This window comes from Musa acuminata, chromosome BXJ1-7, assembly GCF_036884655.1.
Source record: "Musa acuminata AAA Group cultivar baxijiao chromosome BXJ1-7, Cavendish_Baxijiao_AAA, whole genome shotgun sequence".
Taxonomy (NCBI): domain Eukaryota; kingdom Viridiplantae; phylum Streptophyta; class Magnoliopsida; order Zingiberales; family Musaceae; genus Musa; species Musa acuminata.
The window spans coordinates 27,330,196-27,356,135 of record NC_088333.1 but is presented as its reverse complement, the minus strand read 5'-3'; the positions used below and the strand labels follow the sequence as shown (position 1 = coordinate 27,356,135).

The following is a 25,940-nucleotide window of genomic DNA, read 5'->3' as shown; positions in this document are numbered from 1 at the left end:
ACGACGACGCCTCCTTGCTGCTGGATAAATAGCATCTTGTGCAAGAGTACGGCGCCTTGTCCGATGGAAAGAATTGAGGAAGCTTTGGCCAACGTAGGGACCTACAACTTGCTCCCAGTTGTGGAAGCTTTCACGCCTTGGATACATCAAACAAGCAAGCTATAGCTGGCTCGACGGTGACGGGATAACGCCCAGCCTATTGTATCGGTACTATCCTTTCCCCTACACCAAATGTTTAAGATAAGGTATGCGGGCCTTTCAGATTCTTCCTCATGCGCCAAGACGATAACAAGACCAAGAGAAGTGATATCCGCGGTCTTTCGCCTAAACCATGCTACCTGTTATTTCGCTTTAGGCCACACAGATATGATCACGTACTTGATTTCTTTCTTCCCCATAGTTTAACGTGGGAATGATTTGTTGTCATCTGACTGGATTGGACCTCATTCTACTGCAAAACAAGTTTAAGGGTAGAGAGGAAAGAAAAAGGAAATAGAAAAGAATATTGTTCTTGAGACCTGTATGATACTGATGACAGAGATATTTCCTCAACTGCATAGCATGAGATGTGTTTTATTTTTACCTTTACAATTTTACTCTTCATTATATCACTTTATCATATGCATCTCCCTTGGAGTTTTCTGCATTTGATACCATCTCCATTATGACCAACCAACCAACCAACCATATGAAACAGCTTGCTGAACATCTTTGCCGAGCTTAGTCAAACTTAGTCTAAGTCCTCACAGCATTATGGTTCTCCTTCAATATTATATCCACTGTCGGCTAGATATTAATTGTGTTACACGCTATTGATTCTTAGTCAGGAGCCGCTGTTCACTACAGCCCAGATATGGGAAGAGAAAGAAATTGCAAGTTGTGGTCCATCTTATCATCGACTTGTTTCAGTAGCGACCACTTGTGCTTGTGATTCTAATCTCGAGGAGCGTTTGAGTGTGTGTCTGCGAGAGATGATTGAAGAGCAAGCTTTCTATAATAGATGTGCAGTTTGAGGATATCACGATGGCTAATATGAATCACCCACCAAGTTTTATATGTAAAAACAAAGACTTGCTGCATTGACTATGAAGAAACTGTGCCAAAGGAGGGATTAATTAAATACATAAAAGTCTACTACTATTGTGTATGAGATTTATCAAACATAAGAAGAATCATGCATCGAAAGCTAAAGAATTGAGGAACTTGGAATCAGAAATTGGAGGTTGAAGTCCTCAAGAAACCCACTGTAGGTTGAGAAATTAGATGAATATAATTTGGACAACAAGACGTGAAGATATTATATTTGGTTAGACATCCAGAGGTGATCCATTGCTTTGTCTGATGTGTGGAATGCACATTTCACATGTACAGGTAGATGCACCAATTTAAACAAAGAGAAGACAGAGCGGTCTATATATATATATACATATGGTAGGTAGCACATGGTTTTTATAGTACTATTATTATTACTAGTACTTATCTTGTGTTATTATTAATAATTATTTTATTTGGGAAGGATAAGCACATTTGACATGCCATTATGGGCTGCAGGTATAGAGAGAGAAGGCCCAAGTTTTAGCTTTATGGGCTGTGGAGAGAAGAGAATCTACTCACCATCGTGAGAATAACGATCGAGGAATTGCGTCATTTTGGTGCGAAAGTTTTTTTGTCTTTTTTTTCTCGTAAGTACTCCAAGTGTAAACCCCGATGTGGAAGTTGGTAATCTGACCACAAGTCTTCATATCTTGTTGCGTTTTAGCACTAGGAAATAGGCTATCAGTGGGTTCTGATCACCTCCGTCATGCTCGTGAGATATTATCGGTTTCCTACTAAAACAATGTTTCTGGAAGTTCTTTCTTATCCCTCTTATGTACATACAGTATGTTTACGAGCGAGTATTCGTCTCTTCCTTTCTTGTCGTTGGAAAAAAATAACGGAATAATTCTTTTTGCTCTTGTATATCAAATAAGTTTCTCATCAAAATATGAATTTGATATCAAAATCACATATTAACCACAACAGTATAAATAGTAGAGTAATAAATCAATCATACAGTGAGATCAAATTTTTAATATAAAAAACTAAAAAAAATCATGGGATCGTAGTCCACCTCAAATTTCTACTATCAATAGTAAAAGTAACAGGTTTACAATAAGCCTTCTTTAAAATAGCAAGAGGATCATAATAATATTAAGATCATATATCTTGGCCCATATCTTCATCACATAGATAGATCTCATCATAATAGAATTTTAGGTCTTACAAAGTGGGTATATGTTAGGACTCTAGCTTGGAGAGTCCTAATTGAGAGGGACATTCATGTAAAACTGTTAGGACTTTAGCTAGGAGAGTCCTAATTGAGAGGGACATTCTGTTAGGACTCTAGCTAGGAGAGTCCTAATTGAGAGGGACATTCTGTTAGGACTCTAGTTAGGAGAGTCCTAATTGAGAGGGACATTCAAGTAGGAGGTTTTTTCTTAGAGAAGAATTAGGAGTTGTAAGGGAATATGAGTCTTGAGTAGGAGTCCTATTAGGAGTTGGTTAGAAGTAAGAGTCTTAAGTAGGAGTCCTATTAGGAGTTAGGGTTTAGAAGCCCTATAAATAGCCATGCATTTCTCCTCTTTTCTGAATCAATAGATGAATCTTTTCTGCAGCCTTTGAGCAGCAACTTGGAGGGAGGAACCCCTATAGAGTTCCAAGGAGGCCGATCCCCTAAAGAGATCAACCCCAAGTTTAGAATCTGCAAGGGTTCTAATACCTGGTATCAGAGCAGCGTTCTTGGCGTCTCGCTGCCCTTCCACAGCCATCCATTAACCCTCTACAACCATCCAAAGCAATTCTCACAATTGCTTAAAAGATCGTCACCGAATTTCGTCATCATCTCCACCACCACGGATCATCCTTTGATCTCCCCGTGAATTGCAACAGGTTCTGGTTTCCTACCTTACTGCTGCTGCAATTTAGTTATCCTTATTCGAAAATCTAAAAAAAAATCGTTCCTATATTGCTGCATAAACTTTTCGTCGCAAAGTTTTCCTCTCTACGACGAAAGATACATTGCAGAATTCCAACCGCATAGCACCATCTTTTTTATCTTGTTACTATACTTTTTCTATCCAAATTTCTACGAAATTTTTATGACATCTTTGACACTTCTTAACAGTGGATTTCCCTTTGGTTTCATTAAAAAATTCTCAATATAAACTACTGATCTTTTATGTCCAATCTGCTGCACTTGAATTGCAGAATTCAAGCCGCATAGCACCATCTGTTTGATCTTGCTACTGTGCTTTTTCTATCCAAATTTCTACGAAATTTTTATGACATCTTTGACACTTCCTAACAGTAGATTTCCCTTTGGTTTCATCGAAAAATTCTCAATATAAACTACTGATCTTTTATGTCCAATCTGCTGCACTTGAAAATCTATGCTGCAGAAAATTTCAGCTGCATATCGTTGCCTTAACCCATCTATTTGCAATCTTTTTGAATGAAATTTCTTATACACTTCATAGATCATCTTGGCTTCCATCTAAGATTGATCTATTAAAAAATTCATCTCTAAAAACGATTTTATGTTGCTGCAAATTTTCATCGTAACCCGCTGAAATTTTTCGACGATAATTCTGTAATTGCAACTTGCACCAATTTCCTTGCTGTTATACTGCCAAAATTTTCTTGATTAAATTAGATATCCTTGCTGTCATATAAACTGTGATTTTGCTATCAATTCCCTCCTCAATTCTCCCAAGTTGTTGGTGGAAATTACGTCGAGAAACCGTTGTTTCTTCGACGACAATTCTACTCTTACAAGACAACACATACTTGCTGCAACTTCCACGGATTTCTGTCAAACCTTTGCTACCATCTACCACAGATCCAAAACTTTCATCCTCAGCCCTAAAACTCTACTAAACCACACCCTCAAACTGCACCCAAAACAGCCACAAAACAAGCCTAAACCGCAGCCTACATCCACCAATCCACCAACCCTTTCGACCATCACTTCTCTCAACCTATACATGCCTTTAACCTGACAACAAAAGAGAGATCTTAACATCATAGATTTGGAGGCATATACTATGGCATCTAAGGAGGCAATCGATGCTAAATTCGAAGCCTTGGAGGCGCGAATGGAGGATAAGATTCGGACGCTCTTTACCGAACTCAAATTCGGCCGACTACTAAGCCCGAAGAAATCACATCAAGGAGAGAGCTTTGCCCAATCACACCAAGCCCGAAGATATGACTTCCAAGAGAGGGGAAGCTCTATGACCAACCCCAACTATCCATGCATGAGAGTGGACTTCCCTAGATGGGAAGAAGGAGACCCGATTGGTTGGATCTCGCGCGCGGAGCGATATTTTCGGTACCACAAAACCGCGGATGTATCTATGGTGAAAATTGCAGCTATACATCTTGAAGGGGATGCTATACAGTGGTTTGACTGGTTTGAACATACTTATGGAGTCCTTTCATGGCGACAATTCAAAGAAGGACTACTGATTCGCTTCAGACCAACCGATTACGAGAATATTGACGAACAACTAGCAAAGATCCAACAAACCTCCACCATTCAGGAGTACCAAACCAGGTTTGAAAGGTTATCTAATCAAACTCATGATTGGTCTCAAAAACAGCTATTGTGGACCTTCATTGAGGGCTTGAAGCCAGAGATCCGAGGAGAAGTTAAAACACGACAACCGTATACGCTTATGGCAGCCATCTCTTTCGCACGACATCAAGAGGAGCAATTGAACCATGAAGCTCGGAGGACTAGGGTCTCTCCTCAACCAGTAATATTGAAGCCCTTAGCCCCCCCTATTGTCGACCAAGTCCCTACACTAAAGAGGTTAACAAGAGAAGAGCTTCGGGAGCGATATGCGAAGGGGTTATGTTGGCATTGTGACGAGCCGTGGAGCCGTGAGCATCGCTGTAGTAAAGGGGGACTTCTTATGATTGAACCGATAGAAGAAGAGGTCATTGAACATCCAAAAGAGAGCCTTGAACATGAAGAAGAAGATGCAGAAGAAGAGCCACAACCGACCGAAGTTACGGTACATACACTAGCTAGCTACTCAAACCCGCAAACGATGAAAATTGGAGGCCTTCTCAAACAACAACCAATCACTGTTCTCATCGACACGGGCAGTACTACTAACTTCCTAAATAGTAAGCTTGCTGTTCGGATATCATTACCTATCGAGAATCGCTACAGGTTTGATGTTAAGGTCACCGACGGACGGATTTTGAATTGTGATCATAGGCACTTGCAGGAGAAACTATTGCTGCAGGACCAAGAGATAATTGCAGATTTCTTCCTTCTCCCTCTTAATAATCATGAGGCCATGCTTAGAATTAAATGGTTGACGACATTAGGTGATATTTCTTGGAATTTTATGAAACTAATTATGAAATTTTACAGTAAGGAGAAACAGGTGACATTGCACGGGAAACGTGGGGGCGACATAACAACGATTTGCACACAACAAATGGAGAATGTTTTGCATAAAGCATGCAGTGACTTTTTGATACAACTTGAGCAGCAAAATAAGGGAGAGCCAACAGAATTTGAAGATCCAAATCTACTTCCTTTGCTTACTGAATTTTCAAATATATTTGACGAACCGCGCAACCTACCTCTTACCTGTCGGCATGATCATTGTATAATGATTCTTCCAGGCAAATCTTCAGCAAATGCTCAGCCATATCAGTATTCACATCTCCAGAAGGATGAAATAGAAAGGATTGTAAATGAGATGCTCAAAACAGGAGTTATTCGGCTATGTTGCAGCCCTTACACTTCACCGGTGCTCCTCATACGAAAGAAGGATAGAATATGGCGATTATGTGTTGATTACCGAGCTCTCAATGGCATAACCATCAAGGATAAACACTCTATTCTAGTAGTAGATGAGTTGCTAAGGGAGCACAAATCTTCACAAAGCTGGACCTTCGATCCGGGTATCATCAAATACGAGTATGCGAAGAAGACATACCGAAAACCATCTTTTGAACGCACAACAACCACTATGAATTTTTGCTTTCTTCAAAAGAAGGTGGAATATCTTGGGCATATCATATCAGAGGAAGGTGTGGCAGTAGACCCCTTCAAAATTGGAGCAATGCAAAACTGGCTGACCCCGAGGAACATAAGATTGCTACATGGCTTTCTGGGTTTAACAGGCTACTACTGCAAGTTCGTGAAAACCTATGGAGAGATTAGTGCACCAATTACTTCCTTATTGAAAAAAGATGTCTTCCAATGGTCGGACAGAGTCTCCGCTGCCTTCGACAAACTTAAGACAGCCATGACGACGACGCCGGTGCTAACACTACCAGATTTCAACCGACCCTTCATTATTGAGGCCGACGTATCTGGAGTCGAAATTGGAGCCCTTCTCATGCAAGATGGTCAACCACTCACATACACTAGCAAGGCATTATCTCCCTTCCATCAAAATAAGTCAACATATGATAAGGAGATGCTTGCCATTGTGCGCGCAGCAACGAGGTGGAGACCTTACTTGATTGGTCGACGATTTCAAATTAAAACCGACCATAAAAGCCTCAAGTACTTTTTGGAGCGAAAGATATCGTCCCCTGAGCAGCAAAAATGGGTAATAAAACTTCTTAGATTTGATTATGAAATAACTTACAAAAAGGGGAAAGAGAATGTTCTTGCAGATACGCTTTCGCAACTACCCGAGCAAGCTAAAGTTTCGGCCATTTCACTTCCGACCAGCAACTTTCTTAAGGATATTAAGATGGAATGGCAGGAAGATTCAGAGACTAGTAAGATTATAAAAAAATTGGAGGAAGCACCAAGCTCCGTGGCTCATTACAATTGGGACTCAAAAGAATTACACTATAAGGGACGCATTATGCTTATGATAAATTCTACTTGCATCTTCACGAGTAGATTTTGGACCAAGTTATTCTATATGCAGGGTACTAAACTGAAAAGGAGAATGGCATATCACCCACAAATCGATGGTGAGACAGTTGTAAATAGGTGCTTGGAGAGAGCCCAAGGCCACCCACCAAATATGACTACCCAAAGAGAACTCCAGACCCAGCGAAGTGCCATTATTGATCGACGGATCGTGACTCGACGACGACGACCCACTAATGAAGTTCTAATACAATGGGCGAACCTACCAATAGAAGATGCCACTTGGGAGAACTATGACGACTTGAAGATCAAATTCCCAGAATTCATGAATCATCAGCCTCGAGGACAAGGCTGATTTGAAGAGGTCGGGTCTGTTAGGACTCTAGCTTGGAGAGTCCTAATTGAGAGGGACATTCATGTAAAACTGTTAGGACTTTAGCTAGGAGAGTCCTAATTGAGAGGGACATTCTGTTAGGACTCTAGCTAGGAGAGTCCTAATTGAGAGGGACATTCTGTTAGGACTCTAGTTAGGAGAGTCCTAATTGAGAGGGACATTCAAGTAGGAGGTTTTTTCTTAGAGAAGAATTAGGAGTTGTAAGGGAATATGAGTCTTGAGTAGGAGTCCTATTAGGAGTTGGTTAGAAGTAAGAGTCTTAAGTAGGAGTCCTATTAGGAGTTAGGGTTTAGAAGCCCTATAAATAGCCATGTATTTCTCCTCTTTTCTGAATCAATAGATGAATCTTTTCTGCAGCCTTTGAGCAGCAACTTGGAGGGAGGAACCCTTATAGAGTTCCAAGGAGGCCGATCCCCTAAAGAGATCAACCCCAAGTTTAGAATCTGCAAGGGTTCTAACAGTATAGCAGGAAAGTACCTCAAAGAGGGTAAGCTACAGATCAATACTGTTAGGATTGTAGAGCTTGTTGTAAAGATTCTCTGTATAAAACTTGGATCAAAACTAACAAAGTTTAATCCCTGATTGTCAAATAGAAAACTCAAAATCCTAATTTTTCTCTCTCTTTGTTCTGTCCTCTCGCTGTGTGCCGTCGTCGTTTTCTCGTTGCACGCACAAACGCTTCCTCTCGTTCACTGCCCTTAACTACCTGTATCCCTTCTTTTTTTTTTTTACTTTAAATTGCTAATTTGGGTTGGGCTATAAGCCTAAATCATTAATCCAAGCCCACATATGGGTTGGACCCAACAATTCTCCTTCCCCAACTTATATAGTGGGTTGTATCAAGCCCGTTCTTCGCTTACATGTTTTAAGCTTCTCCTCAGGTAAAGACTTTGTTAACACATCTGATCCATTCTTATTGGTATGCATATTTTCCAATTGTAATTCTTTCAACTCAAGCATATCACGAATCCAGTAATATCTCACATCAATATGCTTGGATCTAGAATGGTATGTTAAATTCTTGAAGAGGTAAATGACACTCTGATTGTCACAGTAAACAGTATATCGTTCCTGTTTCAAGTCCAATTCTTATAGAAACGTTTTCATTCATAAAGCTTCCTTGCAGACTTCAGTAATTGCTATATATTCTGCTTTTGTGGTTGATAGAGCAATACAATTATGTAACTTAGATTGCCAATAGACTACTCCCCTTGCAAATGTCATCAAGAACCCTGAAGTAGACTTCCTAGAATCAATATCACCTGCCATGTCTGCATCTGTGTACCCTTCTAACATAGGTTCATCACTGCCAAAACATAAACACAATCTCGAAGTATCTCTTAGATATCTTAATATCCATTTCATTGTTGTTCAATGTTCCTTTCTAGGATTAGAAAGAAATCGGCTAACAACTCCAATTGCATAAGCTATATCTGGCTTAGTACAAACCATAGCATACATCAAACTGCCTACTGCATATGAGTAAGGCACTCTGGATATTTCTTTTTTTTTTTTTCACTTGTAGGATATTATTTCGAACTAAGCTTGAAATGACCTATAAGTGGAGAATAAACTGCTTTGGCTTTACTAATATTGAATCTTTCAAGAACATTTTCAATGTAGGTCTCCTGAGATAGTTAAATCTTCCTTTTCTTCCTATCATGAAAAATCTTTATGCCAAGTATTTGTTTCACCGATCCCAAGTCTTTCATGGCAAAAGACTTACTTAGCTCTCTTTTAAACTTTTCAATTTTACTAGCATTATGACCAACAATCAGCATATCATCAACATATAATAGGAGAATAATAAAATCATCATATGAAAATTTCTTCATAAACACATAATGATCATATGTAACTCTATTATACCTTTGGCTCATCATAAAGAAATCAAACTTCTTATATCACTATCTAGGTGCCTGTTTGAGTCCATATAAGCTTTTCTTAAGCTTACACACCAGGTTTTCTTTTCCCTTGACTTTGAAACCTTCTGTTTGCTCCATGTAAATTTCTTCTTCTAAGTCACCATGAAGAAATACGGTTTTCACATTAAGTTGCTCAACTTCTAAATTTATGTGGGCAGCCAAACAAAGAACAACTCAGATAGAGGACATTTTTACCACAAGAGAAAATATTTCTTCAAAGTCAATACCTTTCTTCTGACTAAATCCTTTCACAACTAGTCGTGTCTTGTATCTTTGTTGTGAGCTATTATTTTCGGTCTTCAATTTGTAAACCCATTCATTCTCGAGAGCTTTCTTCTTTTTAGGTAACTTTACCAAGTCATAGGAGTGGTTTTCAAGTAAGGATCTTATCTCTTCTTACATGGCTTTAACCCACTCATTCTTATGCTCATATAGAATAGCTTCTTAGTAAGTTTTTGGCTCTCCCCCATTAGTAAGCATAACATACTCATGTGGAGGATATCTGGTAGATGGTAGATGGTTGTCGCTCTCTAGTGGATCTTCTCAATGGAATCTCAACTGGTGGTGGAGGTCCTTATTCAGTTGGTTCAACATCATCAGTTGTAGGAGTCTCATCACTGACATTCTCACCATAATCTTCTTGTTCATTTCCCCCATGATCATCATGAACTATAGGTGAAGGAACTAGACCCAACTAGACCCAAACTCCAAGGAATATAAACAAAGGTTTTTGGCTTATCAACATTATCACCATCATTAAACAATTGGTCTTCAAGAAACATAACATCTCTACTTCTAATAATCTTCTTATTCACTGGATCTCATAATCTGTATCCAAACTCTTCATGACCATATCCCAAGAAGATATATGCTTTTGCCTTATCATCAAGCTTGGACCTCTCATCTTTGAGAATATGAACAAATGCTTTACACCCAAAGACTCTCAAGTGATTATAAGATATATCTTTTCCTTTCTATACTCTCTGAAACATCACCTTTCAAAGGAACTGATGGAGAAAGATTTATCAGGCAACTATAGTTCTCATAGCCTCCTCCCAAAATGACTTAGGTAACTTGGCATGGGAAAGCATACACCTAATCCTTTCTTCAATAGTTTTATTCATCCTTTTTGCCACACCGTTCTACTGAGGAGTTTTAGGAATTGTTTTTCTCAACCCTGATACCATGAAACCTACAATAATTCTTAAAAGGGCCCTTATACTCGCCACCATTATCTACTTCAACACACTTTAGCTTTTTGCTAGATTCTCTTTCTACACTGACATGAAACTCTTTGAAAACATCGAGTACCTGGTCTTTATATTTCAAAGCAAAAGCCCAAACGTTTCTAGAATGATCATCAATAAAAGTAACAAAATAAAGAGCACCTCCAAGAGTTTTAGTCTGCATAGTACAGACATTAGTATGAACTAAATCAATAACATCTGATCTTCTATATGATGGATATGTATGAAATGTAACTCTTTGTGTTTTTCTAGCTAAGCAATGATCACAAGATTTAAGAGATGTACCTCGTAACTCTGGTAAGAACTGCTTTTTAGTAAGAGTTTGAAGTCCATTCTCGCTGATATAACTAAGTCTCTTGTGCCAAAGATCTATACTTTCACCCTTCTTAATTGGTATTAATCTCTCCTTTATGTAGCTTAGCTTCCATGATATAAAAAGAGTTAAGCTTCTTTTCTCTTGCCACAATTAAAGAACCTTTAGTAAGTTTTTATTTACTTTCACTAAAATAATTAGTGCAGCGGAAAACTTTCGTCGGTTATAATCTAATTCCGTCGAAAACCGTTTCAAAGATCTTTAAATTGAAAGCATACGAAAGTGTAGTTGATGTAAAGCAATGAAGACAATTTGCAATTAAGATAAATAGCAGAAAGTAAATGCAAACTAAGATTTAGAGTGGTTCGGTCAATCTTGACCGACATCCACTTTTGGCTTCCTCCTCCGACGAGGTCACTGATGTCCACTAGAGGCTTTCCTTCAATAGGCAAAGGCCAATCACCTTTTACACCCCTCTTCTCCTTTTATTGGGTTTAGGAGACAACCCTTACAAACACTCACTTACTCCTCTCTAAACGGAATTCTAAGTTTAAGGCTAAAGGAGGGAACTCTCAAGTGATTTCTACAGTGTTTCTTTGCTTTTAGACTCTCTATGCTTATGTGCTTTAACCAGGGATGAGAGGGGTATTTATAGGCTTCAAGTTGATTCAAACTTGGAGCCTAAAACTTTCCCATCCCGGGTTCCCCGGGCACGGGCAATACCATTGCCTACGCTGGGCGATACCACCGTCCAGTGTCAGTCTGACTGACAATGCCCTAGCGGTACCACCGCTTGAGGCGTAGTGTTGGGTAGTACCACCGCCCATACTAGTGGTACCATCGCCTGACATAGCCTCGAAGACTGTGCCACGACGGTAAGACTTCTTGGAGCATTGTTTGGGCTTCTTATTGGGCTCAACACAGTTCTTACATGGGCCTAGCTAGCCCCTAATTGGGTTTGCCCAAATCCAAGCTCAATTACGTGCTAACTACGAAATCCTAAGACATTTGCTAAGCAAAACAAGTCCTTATGTCTATTCTTCCGGCGAGCTTCCGGCAAACTTCGAGACTTCTCGGCTGGTTCCTCTAGAACTTCCGACGAACGTCTGAACTTCCGATGAACTCTCGAACTCCCAACGTAGTCACGTCCTTGACTCTAGGACTTCAATTTGCTTTATTCCGTACTATCATAGTTAATCCTGCACATGTAAAAACACACTTCGATTTAAACAATTAATACTAAGCATTAATCAAGTTGTCCGGCATGTCATTGGTCCTTTGACGCTTCGTCCGATTCTTCAGCGCATCGTCCTCTCTTGCAGCCTATTGCCTAATCAATCAGTTGACTCCGCAACTCTAATACCCTTGGCGCAATGTCCGCTCTTCTTGGCCCGATGTCTGAATCCACGGCTCGAAGCCTTCTATCGATACATCGACTGATCCATCGGCCCGACGTCCAATCTTCTGACATGTTCCTCCAGCCCAATTGGATGATATTGAAACCAAGAATGAAAGATCTCTTGTATTGCAAAGATTTGTATGGACCTTTGTAGGGGGATAGTGCAAAACCCACAACTATGACAAGTGATGAGTGGAAGAGGTTAGATCAAAAAACAGTTAGGTTTATTCGACAATGGCTTGATGATAGTGTCTTTCACCATGTTTCTACTAAAATTTTTGTATATTCTAAAAAAGTTGAAAAGTCTCTATGAAAGAAAAACAGCTAGTAACAAAGTTTTTTTTATCAAAAAACTTGTGAACCTAAAATATAGAGAGGGTGCTTCTATTGCTGAGCATTTGAATGAAATGTAGAGTATTACTAACCAGTTATCCTCTATGAAAATGTCTCTTGATAATGAGTTATAGGCATTGTTACTTCTCAGTTCATTACTAGAAAGTTAGGAGACACTAGTGGTTTCCCTCAGTAATTTTGCGCCGGATGATGTTGTCATCATGAGTCAAGTAAAAAGCAGTTTGTTGAATGAGAAGTTGAGAAGAAAGAATTCAGCAACATCTAAGAATAATTCATAGGTACTTATCTCAGAGAACAGAGGAAGGTCCAAGTCTAAAAGAAAGGACATTACAAGAACCAATGTAAGCAACCTAAGAAGAGCAAGAAAAAGGGAAAAGAAGTGGAGTCTACATAGTCAAAGGATAATACTACAACTATAGTACAGGGTGGTGATTATTTGATTTTGTCTCCTTTTGATGATATTTTTTTCTTGTGTGTGTTAGGATCTTGAGTGGGTGATTAACACAGGTGCTTCTTATCATGCTACACCACGGAGGGAGTTCTTTTCTACATACAAGTCTGGAAATTTTGGTGTTGTCAAGATGGGCAACTATGGTACAGCAAACATCATTGGCATAGGTGATATCCATTTAAAGACCAACCTTGGCTATAAGTTAGTGCTTAAAGATGTGAGGCATGTGGTTAACTTGAGGCTGAATTTAATTTCAATTAGAAGACTAGATGATGAAGACTATGATAACATATTTTACAAAGGGCAATGAAAGCTTAGTAAGGGTTCTCTTATTATGGTTAGTGGAAAGAAATGTCATACTTTGTATAGGTTGCAGGCCAAAGCTTATGGTGAACGAGAAGGGGCTGCAAGCTTTTTCCAAGAGAGAGGTATTGCTAGACCTCAGAGGTACTCATATGAACCATTGTATTGATTGTTTGGCTGGTAAACAACATAGAGTTTCATTTGTTAGTCCTACTTTATCTAGAAAAATGCATGCTTTAGACCATGTTTATATAGATGTATGTGGCCATTTAAGGATAAAAACTCCTGATGGATCTGTTGATGTTCCTGGTATAAGTGGTGCACTTTATTTTGTCACTTTTATAGATGATTTTTTTAGGAAAGTTTGGGCCTATGATTTGAAGACCAAAGATTAGGTGATTAATGTCTTCAAAGAGTTTCATGCTAGAGTTGAAAAAGAGATAGAAAGGCAATTGAAATGCATAAGATCAGATAATTGTGGTGAGTGCATAGGATTATTTAATTATTATTACAGGTCGCATGGCATCCAACATGATATGATAGTTCCTGGTACACCTCAGCATAATGCTATTGTAGAGAGAATGAACCACACTATTATGGAAAAGATCAGATGTATACTTTCACAAGCCAAGCTACCTAAAAAGTTTTGGGATGAAGCTTTAAGGACTACAGTTGATGAGATCAACTTATCACCATGTACAACCCTAGATGGTGATGTTGTAGAGCATGTATGGTCAGGAAAAGATGTTTCCTAGAGGCATTTGAGAGTGTTTAGTTGTCATGCATTTGCACATGTTCCAAACAATGAGAGGTCTAAGTTGGATAGTAAGACTAAATAATGTATTTTTCTTGGTTACTCACGTGATCGGTTTGGTTATAGGCTTTGAGATCCAGAAAAGCAGAAAGTATTTAGAAGCAGAGATATAGTCTTCTTTGAGGATCAAACATTTGAGGATATGAAGAAGAAAGCACCAACCAAGATTTCTACAGAATGATTAGCAAATTGTGACCTAGTTACTCCTCCAGTATATCAGGGTGATGGGGGAGATATGCAGGAAGATAGTGTAGAGCTTGATGTTGATCTACCTGCAGGACATGTTGAGCAAGAAGAAGTTGGAGAGCAACTTCCCGTAGAACCTCAGTTGAGAAGATCTTCTAGACAACGTCAACCATCTAGAAGATACTCTACAGATGAGTATGTGATGCTTACTGATGCAGGTAAACCAGAGAGTTACCAAGAAGCAGTTGAAAGTAAGCAAAAAGATAAGTGGTTAGTTGCTATGCAGGAAGAGATGGATGCTCTTCAAAAGAACCATACTTATGTTTTGGTACTACTACGAAATGGAATGAAGACCTTACCAAAAGAAAGACAGGAGATATACCAACAGCTGGTCGACATGGCTTCACATTGAGAAGTCATGAGACAGTTTCCCTTATGGGCTAAAGGGGGAGGTTGTTGGGTTGACAGCCCATATTCAGCCCAGGCTTTATCAGCCCACAACTCATTCCCTCTTAATCTAACCTTAATTTCTATTAGAGGAGGTGTGGTGGCTATGAAAATAGGCATAAATAGTGCAGCAACGAGGGCAACAGTGACGTGATCCTTGTAGCAACAAAAAGGAGGAGAAAAAGATAAAAATCCAAGGAGAAAGAAAGGGAAGAAAACAAGGACAACGCAGAGAGACTGCTCTCAATCATCCAATAGTGTTCTCATCTCAGGTTAGATCAAATCTACAATAGATTCTTACTGTGATTACTTAGGGAGAATTAGGGAGGATTTAGAATATTGAGCACAATGATGCAATCCTTATATCCCAGTTGTAGCGGATTATCTCTAGTTTGTCTCGTGATTTTTACCCTTCAAATTTTTTATGTATATTTTAATATTTTATTTGATTATGATTTCATTTAATTTCGTTGTATATTATGATCTGTTAATATTTATTCATATATAGAAGTTATTTCTCTTTATATTCCGCTAATATATGTTTGATCTTTTCATATTTCTAACGTAAAGTTATATATCCCTTTCACGAAAAGACGGTTCTCAGTATGTGATGGCATCCATCCATAGTGAATTGACTGCTTTCTACGATTCTGACTTATACAGCAACATCCTGTTCAGGATGGAATTGCATTTCCAAGCTTAACATTTTACATGCAAGTTTACATCGATCGACGAGGATATATTACGAAGCATATGCCACAAGTCTTCCAAGTCAATTTCATTTATCTCAAGTAATCGATATATTATGAATAAAAAGTGTGAGAAGACGCCATCATCATTTTGTAATATCCATGAAATTTATTTAGAATTTAAGTATAATTATCAGTAGCTCCGATAACCATTTGATTCCAATCGGAACAAAATCAAAATTGAATCGATTTAACGATTTATTGATTCCAAACCGAATTAGAAGTAGTTGAATCGACACTTAGAAACCAAAACAGATGGTTTCGGAATCAAATCGTTGGTTCTATGATTTTAAAATTTTAATTATTTCGAAATAAAATTATAATTTTTTTATATTTTTAATTATTTTAAATTAAAAAAATAAAATAAATAATAAATTAACGATTCGAATCGAACCATCGGTTGCTCTTATTGGTTCGATTCCATTTCGGTTCTTGATTTTAGAAAAGCGGAACTGTCAATTCCCTCCAGAATTATTATGATCAGAAATAATTAAAAAAATAAAATAAAATAAAGTATTAGGACAATTTAGTACATAACTAATCTATAGTTTCTCGAAACTAATCTTTCTTTTTCTCAAACCAGGAAAACAGTCTCTTGTGATGATTCTAAGATTAAGGTAAGTATTTGATGACTTTTATTTGGCTTGGTTTCAAGACTAAAACATTATGCTTTTAACTAATAAAATTATATGATTTTTAAGTATTGAATGAATTATTGGTTCTTTTTAGATATCTATTTTGATATTGTGTTCATTTAAAATGATCAAAAAAATATTTGATTATTATAGTTTTAAATATTATATTATTTATGATGCTTATTGTTTTTAAATTATTTAGTTAATTGGCTAATATATATATATTTTTAAAAAATATATAAATTAATTATTAATCTTCAAATATGTAAAGTAAAGTAATATATTGGATTTATAAGAAGATCACACCATCATATTTGGAAGATCTTTATATAATCTGTCAAGTCGGATCAATCTATTAATGTCACGAGTGATGCAAAAGTCTGAGACAGCACATGCACAACGGTGGTGGCATAACAATCTTATCTTTGATCGGGGAACCTACTGAAAGAAAGATTTGAGTTAATCGTAAGGTAGTGTGTTTTAGCTCACACTCCCTTTATTTGCCACAAAAAACATAATGTCACCAATCAACTCGATCCAAAGCATCCTAAACATAATAATCATTTTCATTCGTAGCTCAAGAGCGAAAATTAAGAACCTAATGGGATATAAAGAGAAATAACTTTTGTATATGAACAAATACTAGCAGGCCATGATATACAGCGGAATTAAATGAAATCACAATCAAATAGAAAAGATATACGTGGAAAATACTTCCAATGTGAATAATAAAAATCACGGGACAAACTAGAGATAATCCACTTTGAGAATAATGAATATACAAATCTCAATCTCTTGCTCTAAACCCTAACAACAATCACAGGAGAATAATTGGGATATAAGGATTATGTCACTGTCCACAATATCTAAAACCTCCCCAAGTAATCACAACAAAAATAACAAAAATTTACTGTAGATTTGATCTAACCTGAGATGAGAACACTGCTAGATGATTGAAAACAATCTCTCTGCGTTGTCCTTATTTTCTTCCATTTCTTTCTCTTATTTTTCTGCCTTTTTCTTCACATCTTTTCTGCTGCGAAGATCTCCATCTTGTTGCCCTCGTTTCTACCCTATTTATACAGTATTTGGCAGCCATCACACCCCCCTAATGTTAATTAAGATTAGGTTAAGAGGGGATGAGATGTGGGCTGATAAAACCTACATCGGGTTGAATATGGACTGTCAGCCCAACAGAACCACCATTTAGGCTCGGGGACTCTTTGCAATGGCCTATTCCTTTTTTGGATGGCCAATGCTACATCCTCTATTTCATTTAGTCCCTTGTATGCCAAGTTTAATGCCGTCCAAAAAAGAATAAAAATTCTCTCTAAGTGGATCCGAGGTCAAGACATCTTTGTTGTATAAAGACTAGTATCAAGAATTATTCTTTAATGTTCGAATTAAGTTTTTTAAAAATAAATTTGAGAGAAAAAACTAATATCTAATCTTGATAATTATACTTGTATAATCATCGTCCTCCTCTAACCACTTGCGATCAGGGAGATTATTTTTATAATAAAAAATATTCGATTTTTTTTACTAGCATGATGTATTTAGATTATTATTATTATTATTATTATTATTTTGTTATTTTCTAGTAATATGATGGTGTCGACACATGAAAAAAGTGAAACATTTCTCACACCACTTTGTATTGGAGGAAGGAGTGCATCATCGTCCATCTCGAGGATGCATATAGTGCAAGGATAGTAGCAACGTTTTGTATCATCGTTCATCTCAACGGGTCACCTCTTGTATTAACCATTTTCCCTTTTTGTTGTGTTCATTTGTGCTACTTTTTCTCCTCTTTTTTTTTTTTTTCTTCTTCTTTTCCGTCTCTGAGCCTTGAAACATCCTATTTGATTACTTGCCAGTTCTGACGTGCAGTGAACCTTTTCGATAATTAAGATTTATTAATGTTTTAATGTTAGAAAATATTTATATGTAAAAAGAGGATAAAAAATAGTCTCGAGAGAATCTATTAACTTGAAACTTCTTTTGGATTGAATTGATGTTAATTCTAATTAGTATGATTCATTGTTCAACAAAGAATTTCTAAGAGGAGATAGTTGGAGGATGGACTTGAGATGATAATCAGAAACTGTTGCTGCTTTTGTTTGTCTGTTTAGGTATCTTCTCACTGATCTGTGTTTTTCTTTCATCCCATTGTGTTATAGATTGTCCTGTTGCTGCTTGTTCTCATTAACTTCTACTTTTTCCTCTCTCTTTAATCTCCACACGATTTGAGCTTTTGTGGCACGAAGAATTGGCCTACATCTCCTCTGATGTTGCCTAGACAAACCTCCTTGTTCACCATCTTCTACTGAGAGGAGGGGAAACGAAGGAAGAAGAGAACATCTTGGTTGTCTGATATAAAGCGCCACATCAATGGTGATCGGAGGCTGTGGGCCTGGAAAAGCATTCCATCCGTTTGGCACATGTGCTTTCCCATGGTCCTCTAATATTCCATTTGTTTGCTACTTAGTTTCAGAGTTCAACGAGAGAGTAAGCAATGATAGAAGGTGGACTATTTGGATCTGCTTCTTTTTCTTTGTTGCTGCTATTGGATCTGTGGATGATCGCTTGTTCTAAGGTCTTGCTTGTTGGGGATAGTAGGAGGGATCTACAAGAAAGCCATCAATGAAGACCCCACAATTGGGTAATAGAACCGAAAGAGCATTGGAGCTGGGAGAGGGCGTGCAGCCTCAGTAAAAGAGACACCAATAAAAAGAAGAAAAGAAAGGATTAGGAGACACAGAAATCTCCAGACTGTTACAGAAGATTGATACTCTTGATGTCTCCCTTTCGGATATGGGTCATTCTTTTAGCTGCTCTCCTTGCAGATACCATGTGTCCTCCTAATCTATTGCATCCCAACAATGTTAGAATTATCCACCCTTGGCAAATTACTAGAGAGAGAGAGAGAGAGAGATGGGACACGGAGAAGAGTGGATCTGGATACAAGTTGCCAAGCTCTGCTACTGCAACAACTAGAACTACTTCTACAACTATCACTCCCCACAACAGTGGATGTCCTGTGAAGGGAGCTGCTACATCTCGACATGTTCTGTTCAGACTTAGGGATGCAAGCCCCAAAACTCTCCCTTTCCCCTTGTTCTCCACCTTCATCCCACGTCCACTTCTGAGACATGCTTAGTTCACTCAAGACCGATGGAGGAGGAGCTCAAGATACCCACCTTCATCCCGATCCTCACCATCCGAATCCTCAACCTGGCCTGATCTCCTCGACTGTCAATGCACGGCAATTACTGATCAGCTGTGCCGAGCTCGTCCACTGCGGCGACCTCCCCGCTGCTGAACGTGCGATCTCCATCCTCACCGCAGCAGCAGCCCCCTATGGCGACTCCATCGACCGCCTCATCCGCCAGTTCTGCCGTGCCCTCTCTGTACGCATTGGCAGGGTTTCTCCTTCCGCCGCCTCCTTGGGGTCCCTCCAATCATCCTACTTGTTGTTCAATCAGATGACCCCATTCCTCCGCTTCTCGCACCTCACTGCAAACCAGGCCATCCTTGAGGCTGTGGATGGCCACCGCCACATCCACATCCTCGACTTCGACACCTACTACGGCCTGCAGTGGCCGCCCCTCCTCCAGGCCATCGCCGACCGCTCTGACCCTGGTGATCCTCCCTTCATCCGTATCTCTGGCACCGGAAGCAGCCTCGAAACCCTCCAACGCACCGGTGACCGGCTTCGAAATTTCGCCCACTCTTTGGGCCTAGAATTCCAGTTCCACCCTCTTCTCCTCCCTCCTTCCGTTCACTCCACTAACACCAGTTACAATTTCACCCCATCTTGTTTACAATTCCATCCCAGCGAGACTCTTGTAGTGAACTGTGTGCTGTTCTTGCACAAGCTACAGAGAGAGGACGGAAATGACGATGGATCTCGGAAGCTGCAGGCATTTCTTCGAACTATACGAGTGATGAACCCATCGGTGGTCACGGTGGCAGAGAGAGAAACAGTACACAGCTCGCGGAGCTTCATGCAGAGGTTCGTGGAGGCCCTGGACTACTACACGGCAGTGTTCGAGGCATTGGAGGCGACGCTGCCTCCGACAAGCGAGGAGAGAATGGCGGTGGAGCAGGTGTGGCTGGGGCGGGAGATCGAAAGCATCGTGGGTGGGGAGGGCGACGGGCGGAGGGAGCGGCACGAGCGGTGGGATAGTCTAATGCGCGATGCCGGATTCTCGAGTCTCGCTCCCAGCACCTTCGCCGTGTCGCAGGCGCGGCTGCTGCTCCGCTTGCATTATCCTTCAGAAGGGTATCAGCTCCAACTGGTGAGGGATTCCTTTCTCTTGGGTTGGCACAGCAGGCACCTCTTCTCTGTGTCTTCTTGGCACTAAAAGGCTACTTTCATTTGAAGTGGATTCTGGGATTATTGGAGATGCGATCAAAAATGAGGACGAGGGACGGAAGTTATAAGATACATCTATACATATATATATATATATATATATATATATATATATATATATATATATATATATATATATATATATATATATATATGATCTTGGCTAGAAACCCTAACCCTAGCTTGGCCTATATTCTAACGGGAGGAGGGAGGCAGCAAGGGGATAACGTACGCACGTTGCATGGGAAACCTTGGATTTGTGAACACAATCGACAAGTGCCTTCCTGCCTTCACGTAGGGTTTTCTCCCTTGCTTCTTTGATCTTTTATGTCTTTGAACTGTAGCGAGATCATGTACTCCATGTAGATTGGTCTGCATTGATTGTTGCGCTTTTTGGTTCAATTATTACGACATTTCATGCAGGGTATCATTGCAGTATGCTGCTGTTATATATCTCTCTTTCTTCAGATTATGCTGCTAATTGGCACTCACCAGAGTCCTCTCTCTGCTAATTGGATCACTTTCTCATTGATGGTCATGCTTGATCACCACTACATATTATCACATAGATTGAGCAAGCTTTCGTCTTAGAAAAGGAAAAAATGAAAGAAAATAGAGTCCAGCTATTTGTCATGTGTCTAAAAAGATGTTATCTGTTCTTCCCTTGTGCGCCTGTCTGAAATAAATGCCTCTTAGTATCCAGTGAAAGTGCATCATTTCTCCATGCCAACCTGCTTAAATCCTGCTTGCAGTTCCCTTTAAGCAAAATCATGGTTACTCGCAAGACCAAACTTTTGCCAACCTCCTTTAATTTACTCCACCTTTTGGCATAAGTCATTCCACTCGGAGGACCTTTTCCTTGGGATCTTCCATGTCCGATGAGCTTTCATGATTGCCTACCTGCAAAGCTAGGGCTTGTCGAATAAAATGGAACCTTTTGTGAGAAATAAGAAAACAGGACTCAAAATTGCTAGAAACATTGGATTTATGTATCCTCGAAAGATAGACAGAAAAAGAGAGGGGCAGTCAAGATAGTCTACATTTTCTATTATTGCTGATGTACATTTCTTTTTCTGTCTTCCTTGTTGTAAGGACTTTTAGGCTAAATAGTATAGATAGATGAAGGGCTTATCCAGTTTTCATTGTTATATCTGAGATTGATATGGAGACCATTGAAGATATATTCTTTTTATGGTTATATGGTTGTTTGTGATGGTCCTGAGTTACTTTGTCCTTAATTACTTTAATCTTTTCTTATTAGCATTCTCTCTTTAGTTTTAGTGTAGTTGAGATTCTTATCATAATACATGTAGACTTTCAAGCTATTCATCTAAATTTGTCTGTTATTTGTTCTGTGCTTGTCACTCTACTTCTCCATAACAGTAGTCACATGCAGATTGATTTGTGTCAAACGCAGATACCTCCTTATACAACGCAATATACTGCATGTATCATGCTCTCATTGTCATGGAACAGAAGGAAGTAAAGTATCATCAATTGAATCAGCTGAAACTGGATTAACTGATTCAAGCATAACTATCATCAATTGGTTTCTCTTATGATGTGAATCAAGAAAACAATGCCATGTGGAGGTGGTTCTTCTTGGAGAAACCAGAAAGGGTTGGCAAGAAGGGGAAGCAGTGTAGACAAAGCTGTTGTACAAGTGAAAAAGATAAGATTCTACGTTTGTTTGTGTAGTGATTGAATGGGAGGAAGGACAAGATATGATGAGATTACTGCTAAGAACTGGGCTTCTTCTTTCCCTCTCTTGGTAGAAAGAGTGGAGAGACACACACCCTAAACTTTCTTGTTCGTGTCCAAATGCAAATGCCAACACTCAGGAAGGAGACATCACGCCCATGTGTGTGGTGTGTACGTACCGGGGGGACAAAGGCATAGAAGCTAAACATGTCCATCGTACAACTTCGAGTAGAAATCCTTTCTGTACCACGTACAATGATTCATTGATTTCGTTGGCTACCAGAGGGATCTGATATTAATGCAGAATCCAACATTCCCGCAATTATTGTACTCGATGCAACCACTCCTCTTCTTCTTTTCCTTGCTCCCAAGCTCGTTGGGTTAAGTCCCTTCATGCAAGTCATGCACTTCATCATTTACAGGTTAGAACATGCAGCTCATGTTTCTAAGAGTGATGTGTTCCATCATTGGACCGGGGAGAGTTAAACGCGGATGTATGTTCATGGCTAAGCATGCTAATGGTGGATTTGTTGCGGTGAATTAATACTGAAAACATTGCCACCACTACTTCCCATCTTTCAACTGGTACATGAAGAATACAAATCTGGAGTGCTTTTACAACTGTCAATTATCTATAAAAACGACATCCGATAGGGCCACAGTGTAGTTCACCAGCCTTTGAGATGAGGCTCACATGGACATGGATTGACTTGTCCTCAGTTGACTGAATGTGTGATATACATATATATTTATATATGTATATATACATATATATATATATGTATGTATATATATATGTATATATATACATGTATATATATATATGTATATATATGCATGTATACATATATATATATATATATGTATATGTATATATATATACCTAACTGGACTTTTGGAAAACAGCAAGTTATATGTATGCTGTACCCAAATCTAATCAAGATCTGAGCCAATTAAATCTGAAAGTAAGATGGTGTGGAACTCAGATTCATACGCTTAATGGCCCAGCAGTAGTGTCTCTCAGATGAAGAATGAGACACGGGAGCAACAAGAAAGCGCCCGTTGCGTGTTGGCGTTTCAGTGTGTCTGACACAGAAAGATCCTCCGGCGATTCTAAAGCCACTCGTCGCAGCAGCAGCTGTGGGAACCGTGAAAGCGCTGTTTGCTCCTCTTTTGCTACAGTGCTCCGACATCTGATGCGCAGCAGCAATCAGAAAGCATGGGAGTTCGTGGTCCACCAAGCACCAGCACAGGGGAGGACGAGCTCAGCTTCCATTAGTGAGTGATCCTATCTGGGCATCTTGTGCATTCCTCTCACAGGATCACATGAGAAATTAACTCTGGCTTCTTAGATCTCTGAGAGGAAACCACCGGAAGCCAGTGTTAATAATGGATTCCCCAGCTGGTGACAGGGATGTAACAAAGCCACTCTTAGTGCATGCTTCCAAGTGATCGGAGTGTTTGTATATGGGCAGACCTGTGAAAAGTGGTACGTGTGAAAGTCGCACACGATGGAGGTCTGATGCTCCAAGAGGCATGTTTCTGGATGACTACGACAGATCTACATGAAGATTAGTGATGCTCCAAGAGGCATGTTTCTGGTTGACTAGGACAGATCTACATGAAGATTATTGTTCTTGGAAGACAGCGAGTTAGATTGCTGTTTCCTTTTATTAGTGTTCTTGGAAAGGAGATAAGGGGATTGGGATATGACTGACAAGATGAAGCGCGACGGTGTCACCAAAAATGGCTTTATTAATGACAGGAATACAAAAAGAGCCATCTGCGAAATCTGACTCGTATGAGGCCCAGCAATGACTGTGTTGCCTAATAATTGGCACGCATTGCACCGACTTCGACAGACGACACACGTGTGGTGGCAGCGAAACTATGCCAAGAACATGTAAGATCTATCGTAGATTATGTTATGACGTTCCTCCCTCTCTCTCTTACCGTCTGCCACCCTGACGAGAACGTGTTTGTTCTTTCTTCGTCTCTCTCTCTCTCTCTCTCTGACGACGTCTGCCACCTTGATGAGAACTTTTTGAGCTAGCAACAGTTGCAATCTTTCTTCATCTCTCTATCTATCTGCATCGTATTGTCAGAGTCGCGCATGATACACTATCAGTGGCATCAGCTCTTCTAAAGAGCTATTTAGATTCTGTATCTATCGATGATTGCTTCATCAAAAGATAGAGCTAACAGTTCTAATATCTTGACCACACAGGAATCAGCTGTAAGCTCTTTCTATAGTCACAGATCTCCTGTAAGAACAAACAAGTATGTCAAAGGTATTTGTTGATGGAGCTCAAACAACTCCAATATACTTGAGCTCAGCTACCTAAAAAGAGAAAAAATGGTAGCTGTTGCAAGTAAGTGAGACTCGTAAGAACTGAGGTTTCTGCCTTACCTGCTCACCTGAGAACTAAGTATGAGAGACTGGTGCAGGGAGCCCAGGATTACCGCAGAACCGGTGGGGTTCCTGGTCTGCGTTCAGTATTCCCCATCTGTTCCATGCACGGATCTACCAGCAAGAATCTTTTGGGCTGGCATTTGGATTCTTTCCTCTTTGGTGCATGCTCGATGCTTCTTTGTGTGGGACGGTCTCACATCTCTTCCTTGATCAGAGATTAGGTTCAATCACATACAGAATCTGAGTTGAAAGCCATCTGATACCATTATTTAGTTGACGCAGGTATTGTGGATTGAGAGGAGAGAATGAAGAATTAGTTTCATAATATTTGATGATATTTTGTTGTCACAAAGTGGTAGAACTTAGTCTCATTTTTATAAAAGAAAATGCTTGAATGTTTGATACTATATATTCTTTACAATTGATATAGTTGGTGGAATGTGATAGACTCGTGAAATCACGATGCTTGTGAAAACACTATGTTTTCTTGAGGCATGATTTATCACTACGTGCATCTCTACAATGTAAAATCATCGAACATTGCAGCTGCTTTACCTAATACCCTAGTTTATTTCACGGTGGAAAATGTCTATTACTGTAGTTTATTTCGTAGGGTAGGGTAAAACTATTTATTACTATTGTTATGCAACTGGAACAATAGCTCAATCTTTACCTTCGGTTAGTAACTACAGCAAATAGGTCAATCGTTACTTACGATTGGAGGAACCGAACCCTAGTGTTTTTTCTTTGTAGTATCCCGATAACTCCTATTATGACAAATTTTCAACTGCAGGGACAAGTCGTACTGTGGCTGATATCCGCAGGGATAGACTATCGAAAACCGTAAGTAGAGGTATATTTTGTTAATTATCTTATGTGACCAAAGCAAGCGATTATGGTGCAAGAGTCCATCCCCATCCCACTCCACGTCGACGACCGTGGTTGTCTCGTATCAGATCACAGTGCTTCCACTTTCCACGTTTATGGAATGAAAGAGGCGATGGAGTCACTTGGAGCGCAAATTTCTAGGAGGAAAAGTAGATCGTTTCAGAGGTTGATTGGTCCTCCTAAGTTTGTGCAGTGAAACTTAATTTTGCTCAAGTTACTTGGAACCTACGTCTTGTATTCGAATCATCTTGTGGAGGACTCGGATTCTCTATTCCACTAGTAGATATTGTAAAATTATAGTAGTTGAGCGCGGTGAATAAGGATGGGAAAGATTTGGACTTGCTTCCCGTTCTAGATAATTGAAAAATTGATGAACATGTATGTTAGTGATCATTTTGGTTGTCAGATTGAAGAAGTGATGAAGTTGATCCGTCTGATGCATTTTTCG

At 39.3% G+C, this 25,940-nt stretch overlaps 1 protein-coding gene across 1 annotated transcript; it reads left to right on the top strand.

The window, feature by feature from the left end:
* Positions 1-19,015: 19,015 nt before the first annotated feature.
* LOC135679965 (protein MONOCULM 1-like) lies at positions 19,016-20,498 on the top strand. The gene has a single exon (XM_065193944.1). It carries the CDS (start codon positions 19,265-19,267, stop codon positions 20,477-20,479), a length of 1,215 nt encoding a protein of 404 aa, XP_065050016.1. The 5' UTR covers positions 19,016-19,264; the 3' UTR covers positions 20,480-20,498.
* The last annotated feature ends 5,442 nt before the right edge of the window (positions 20,499-25,940 follow it).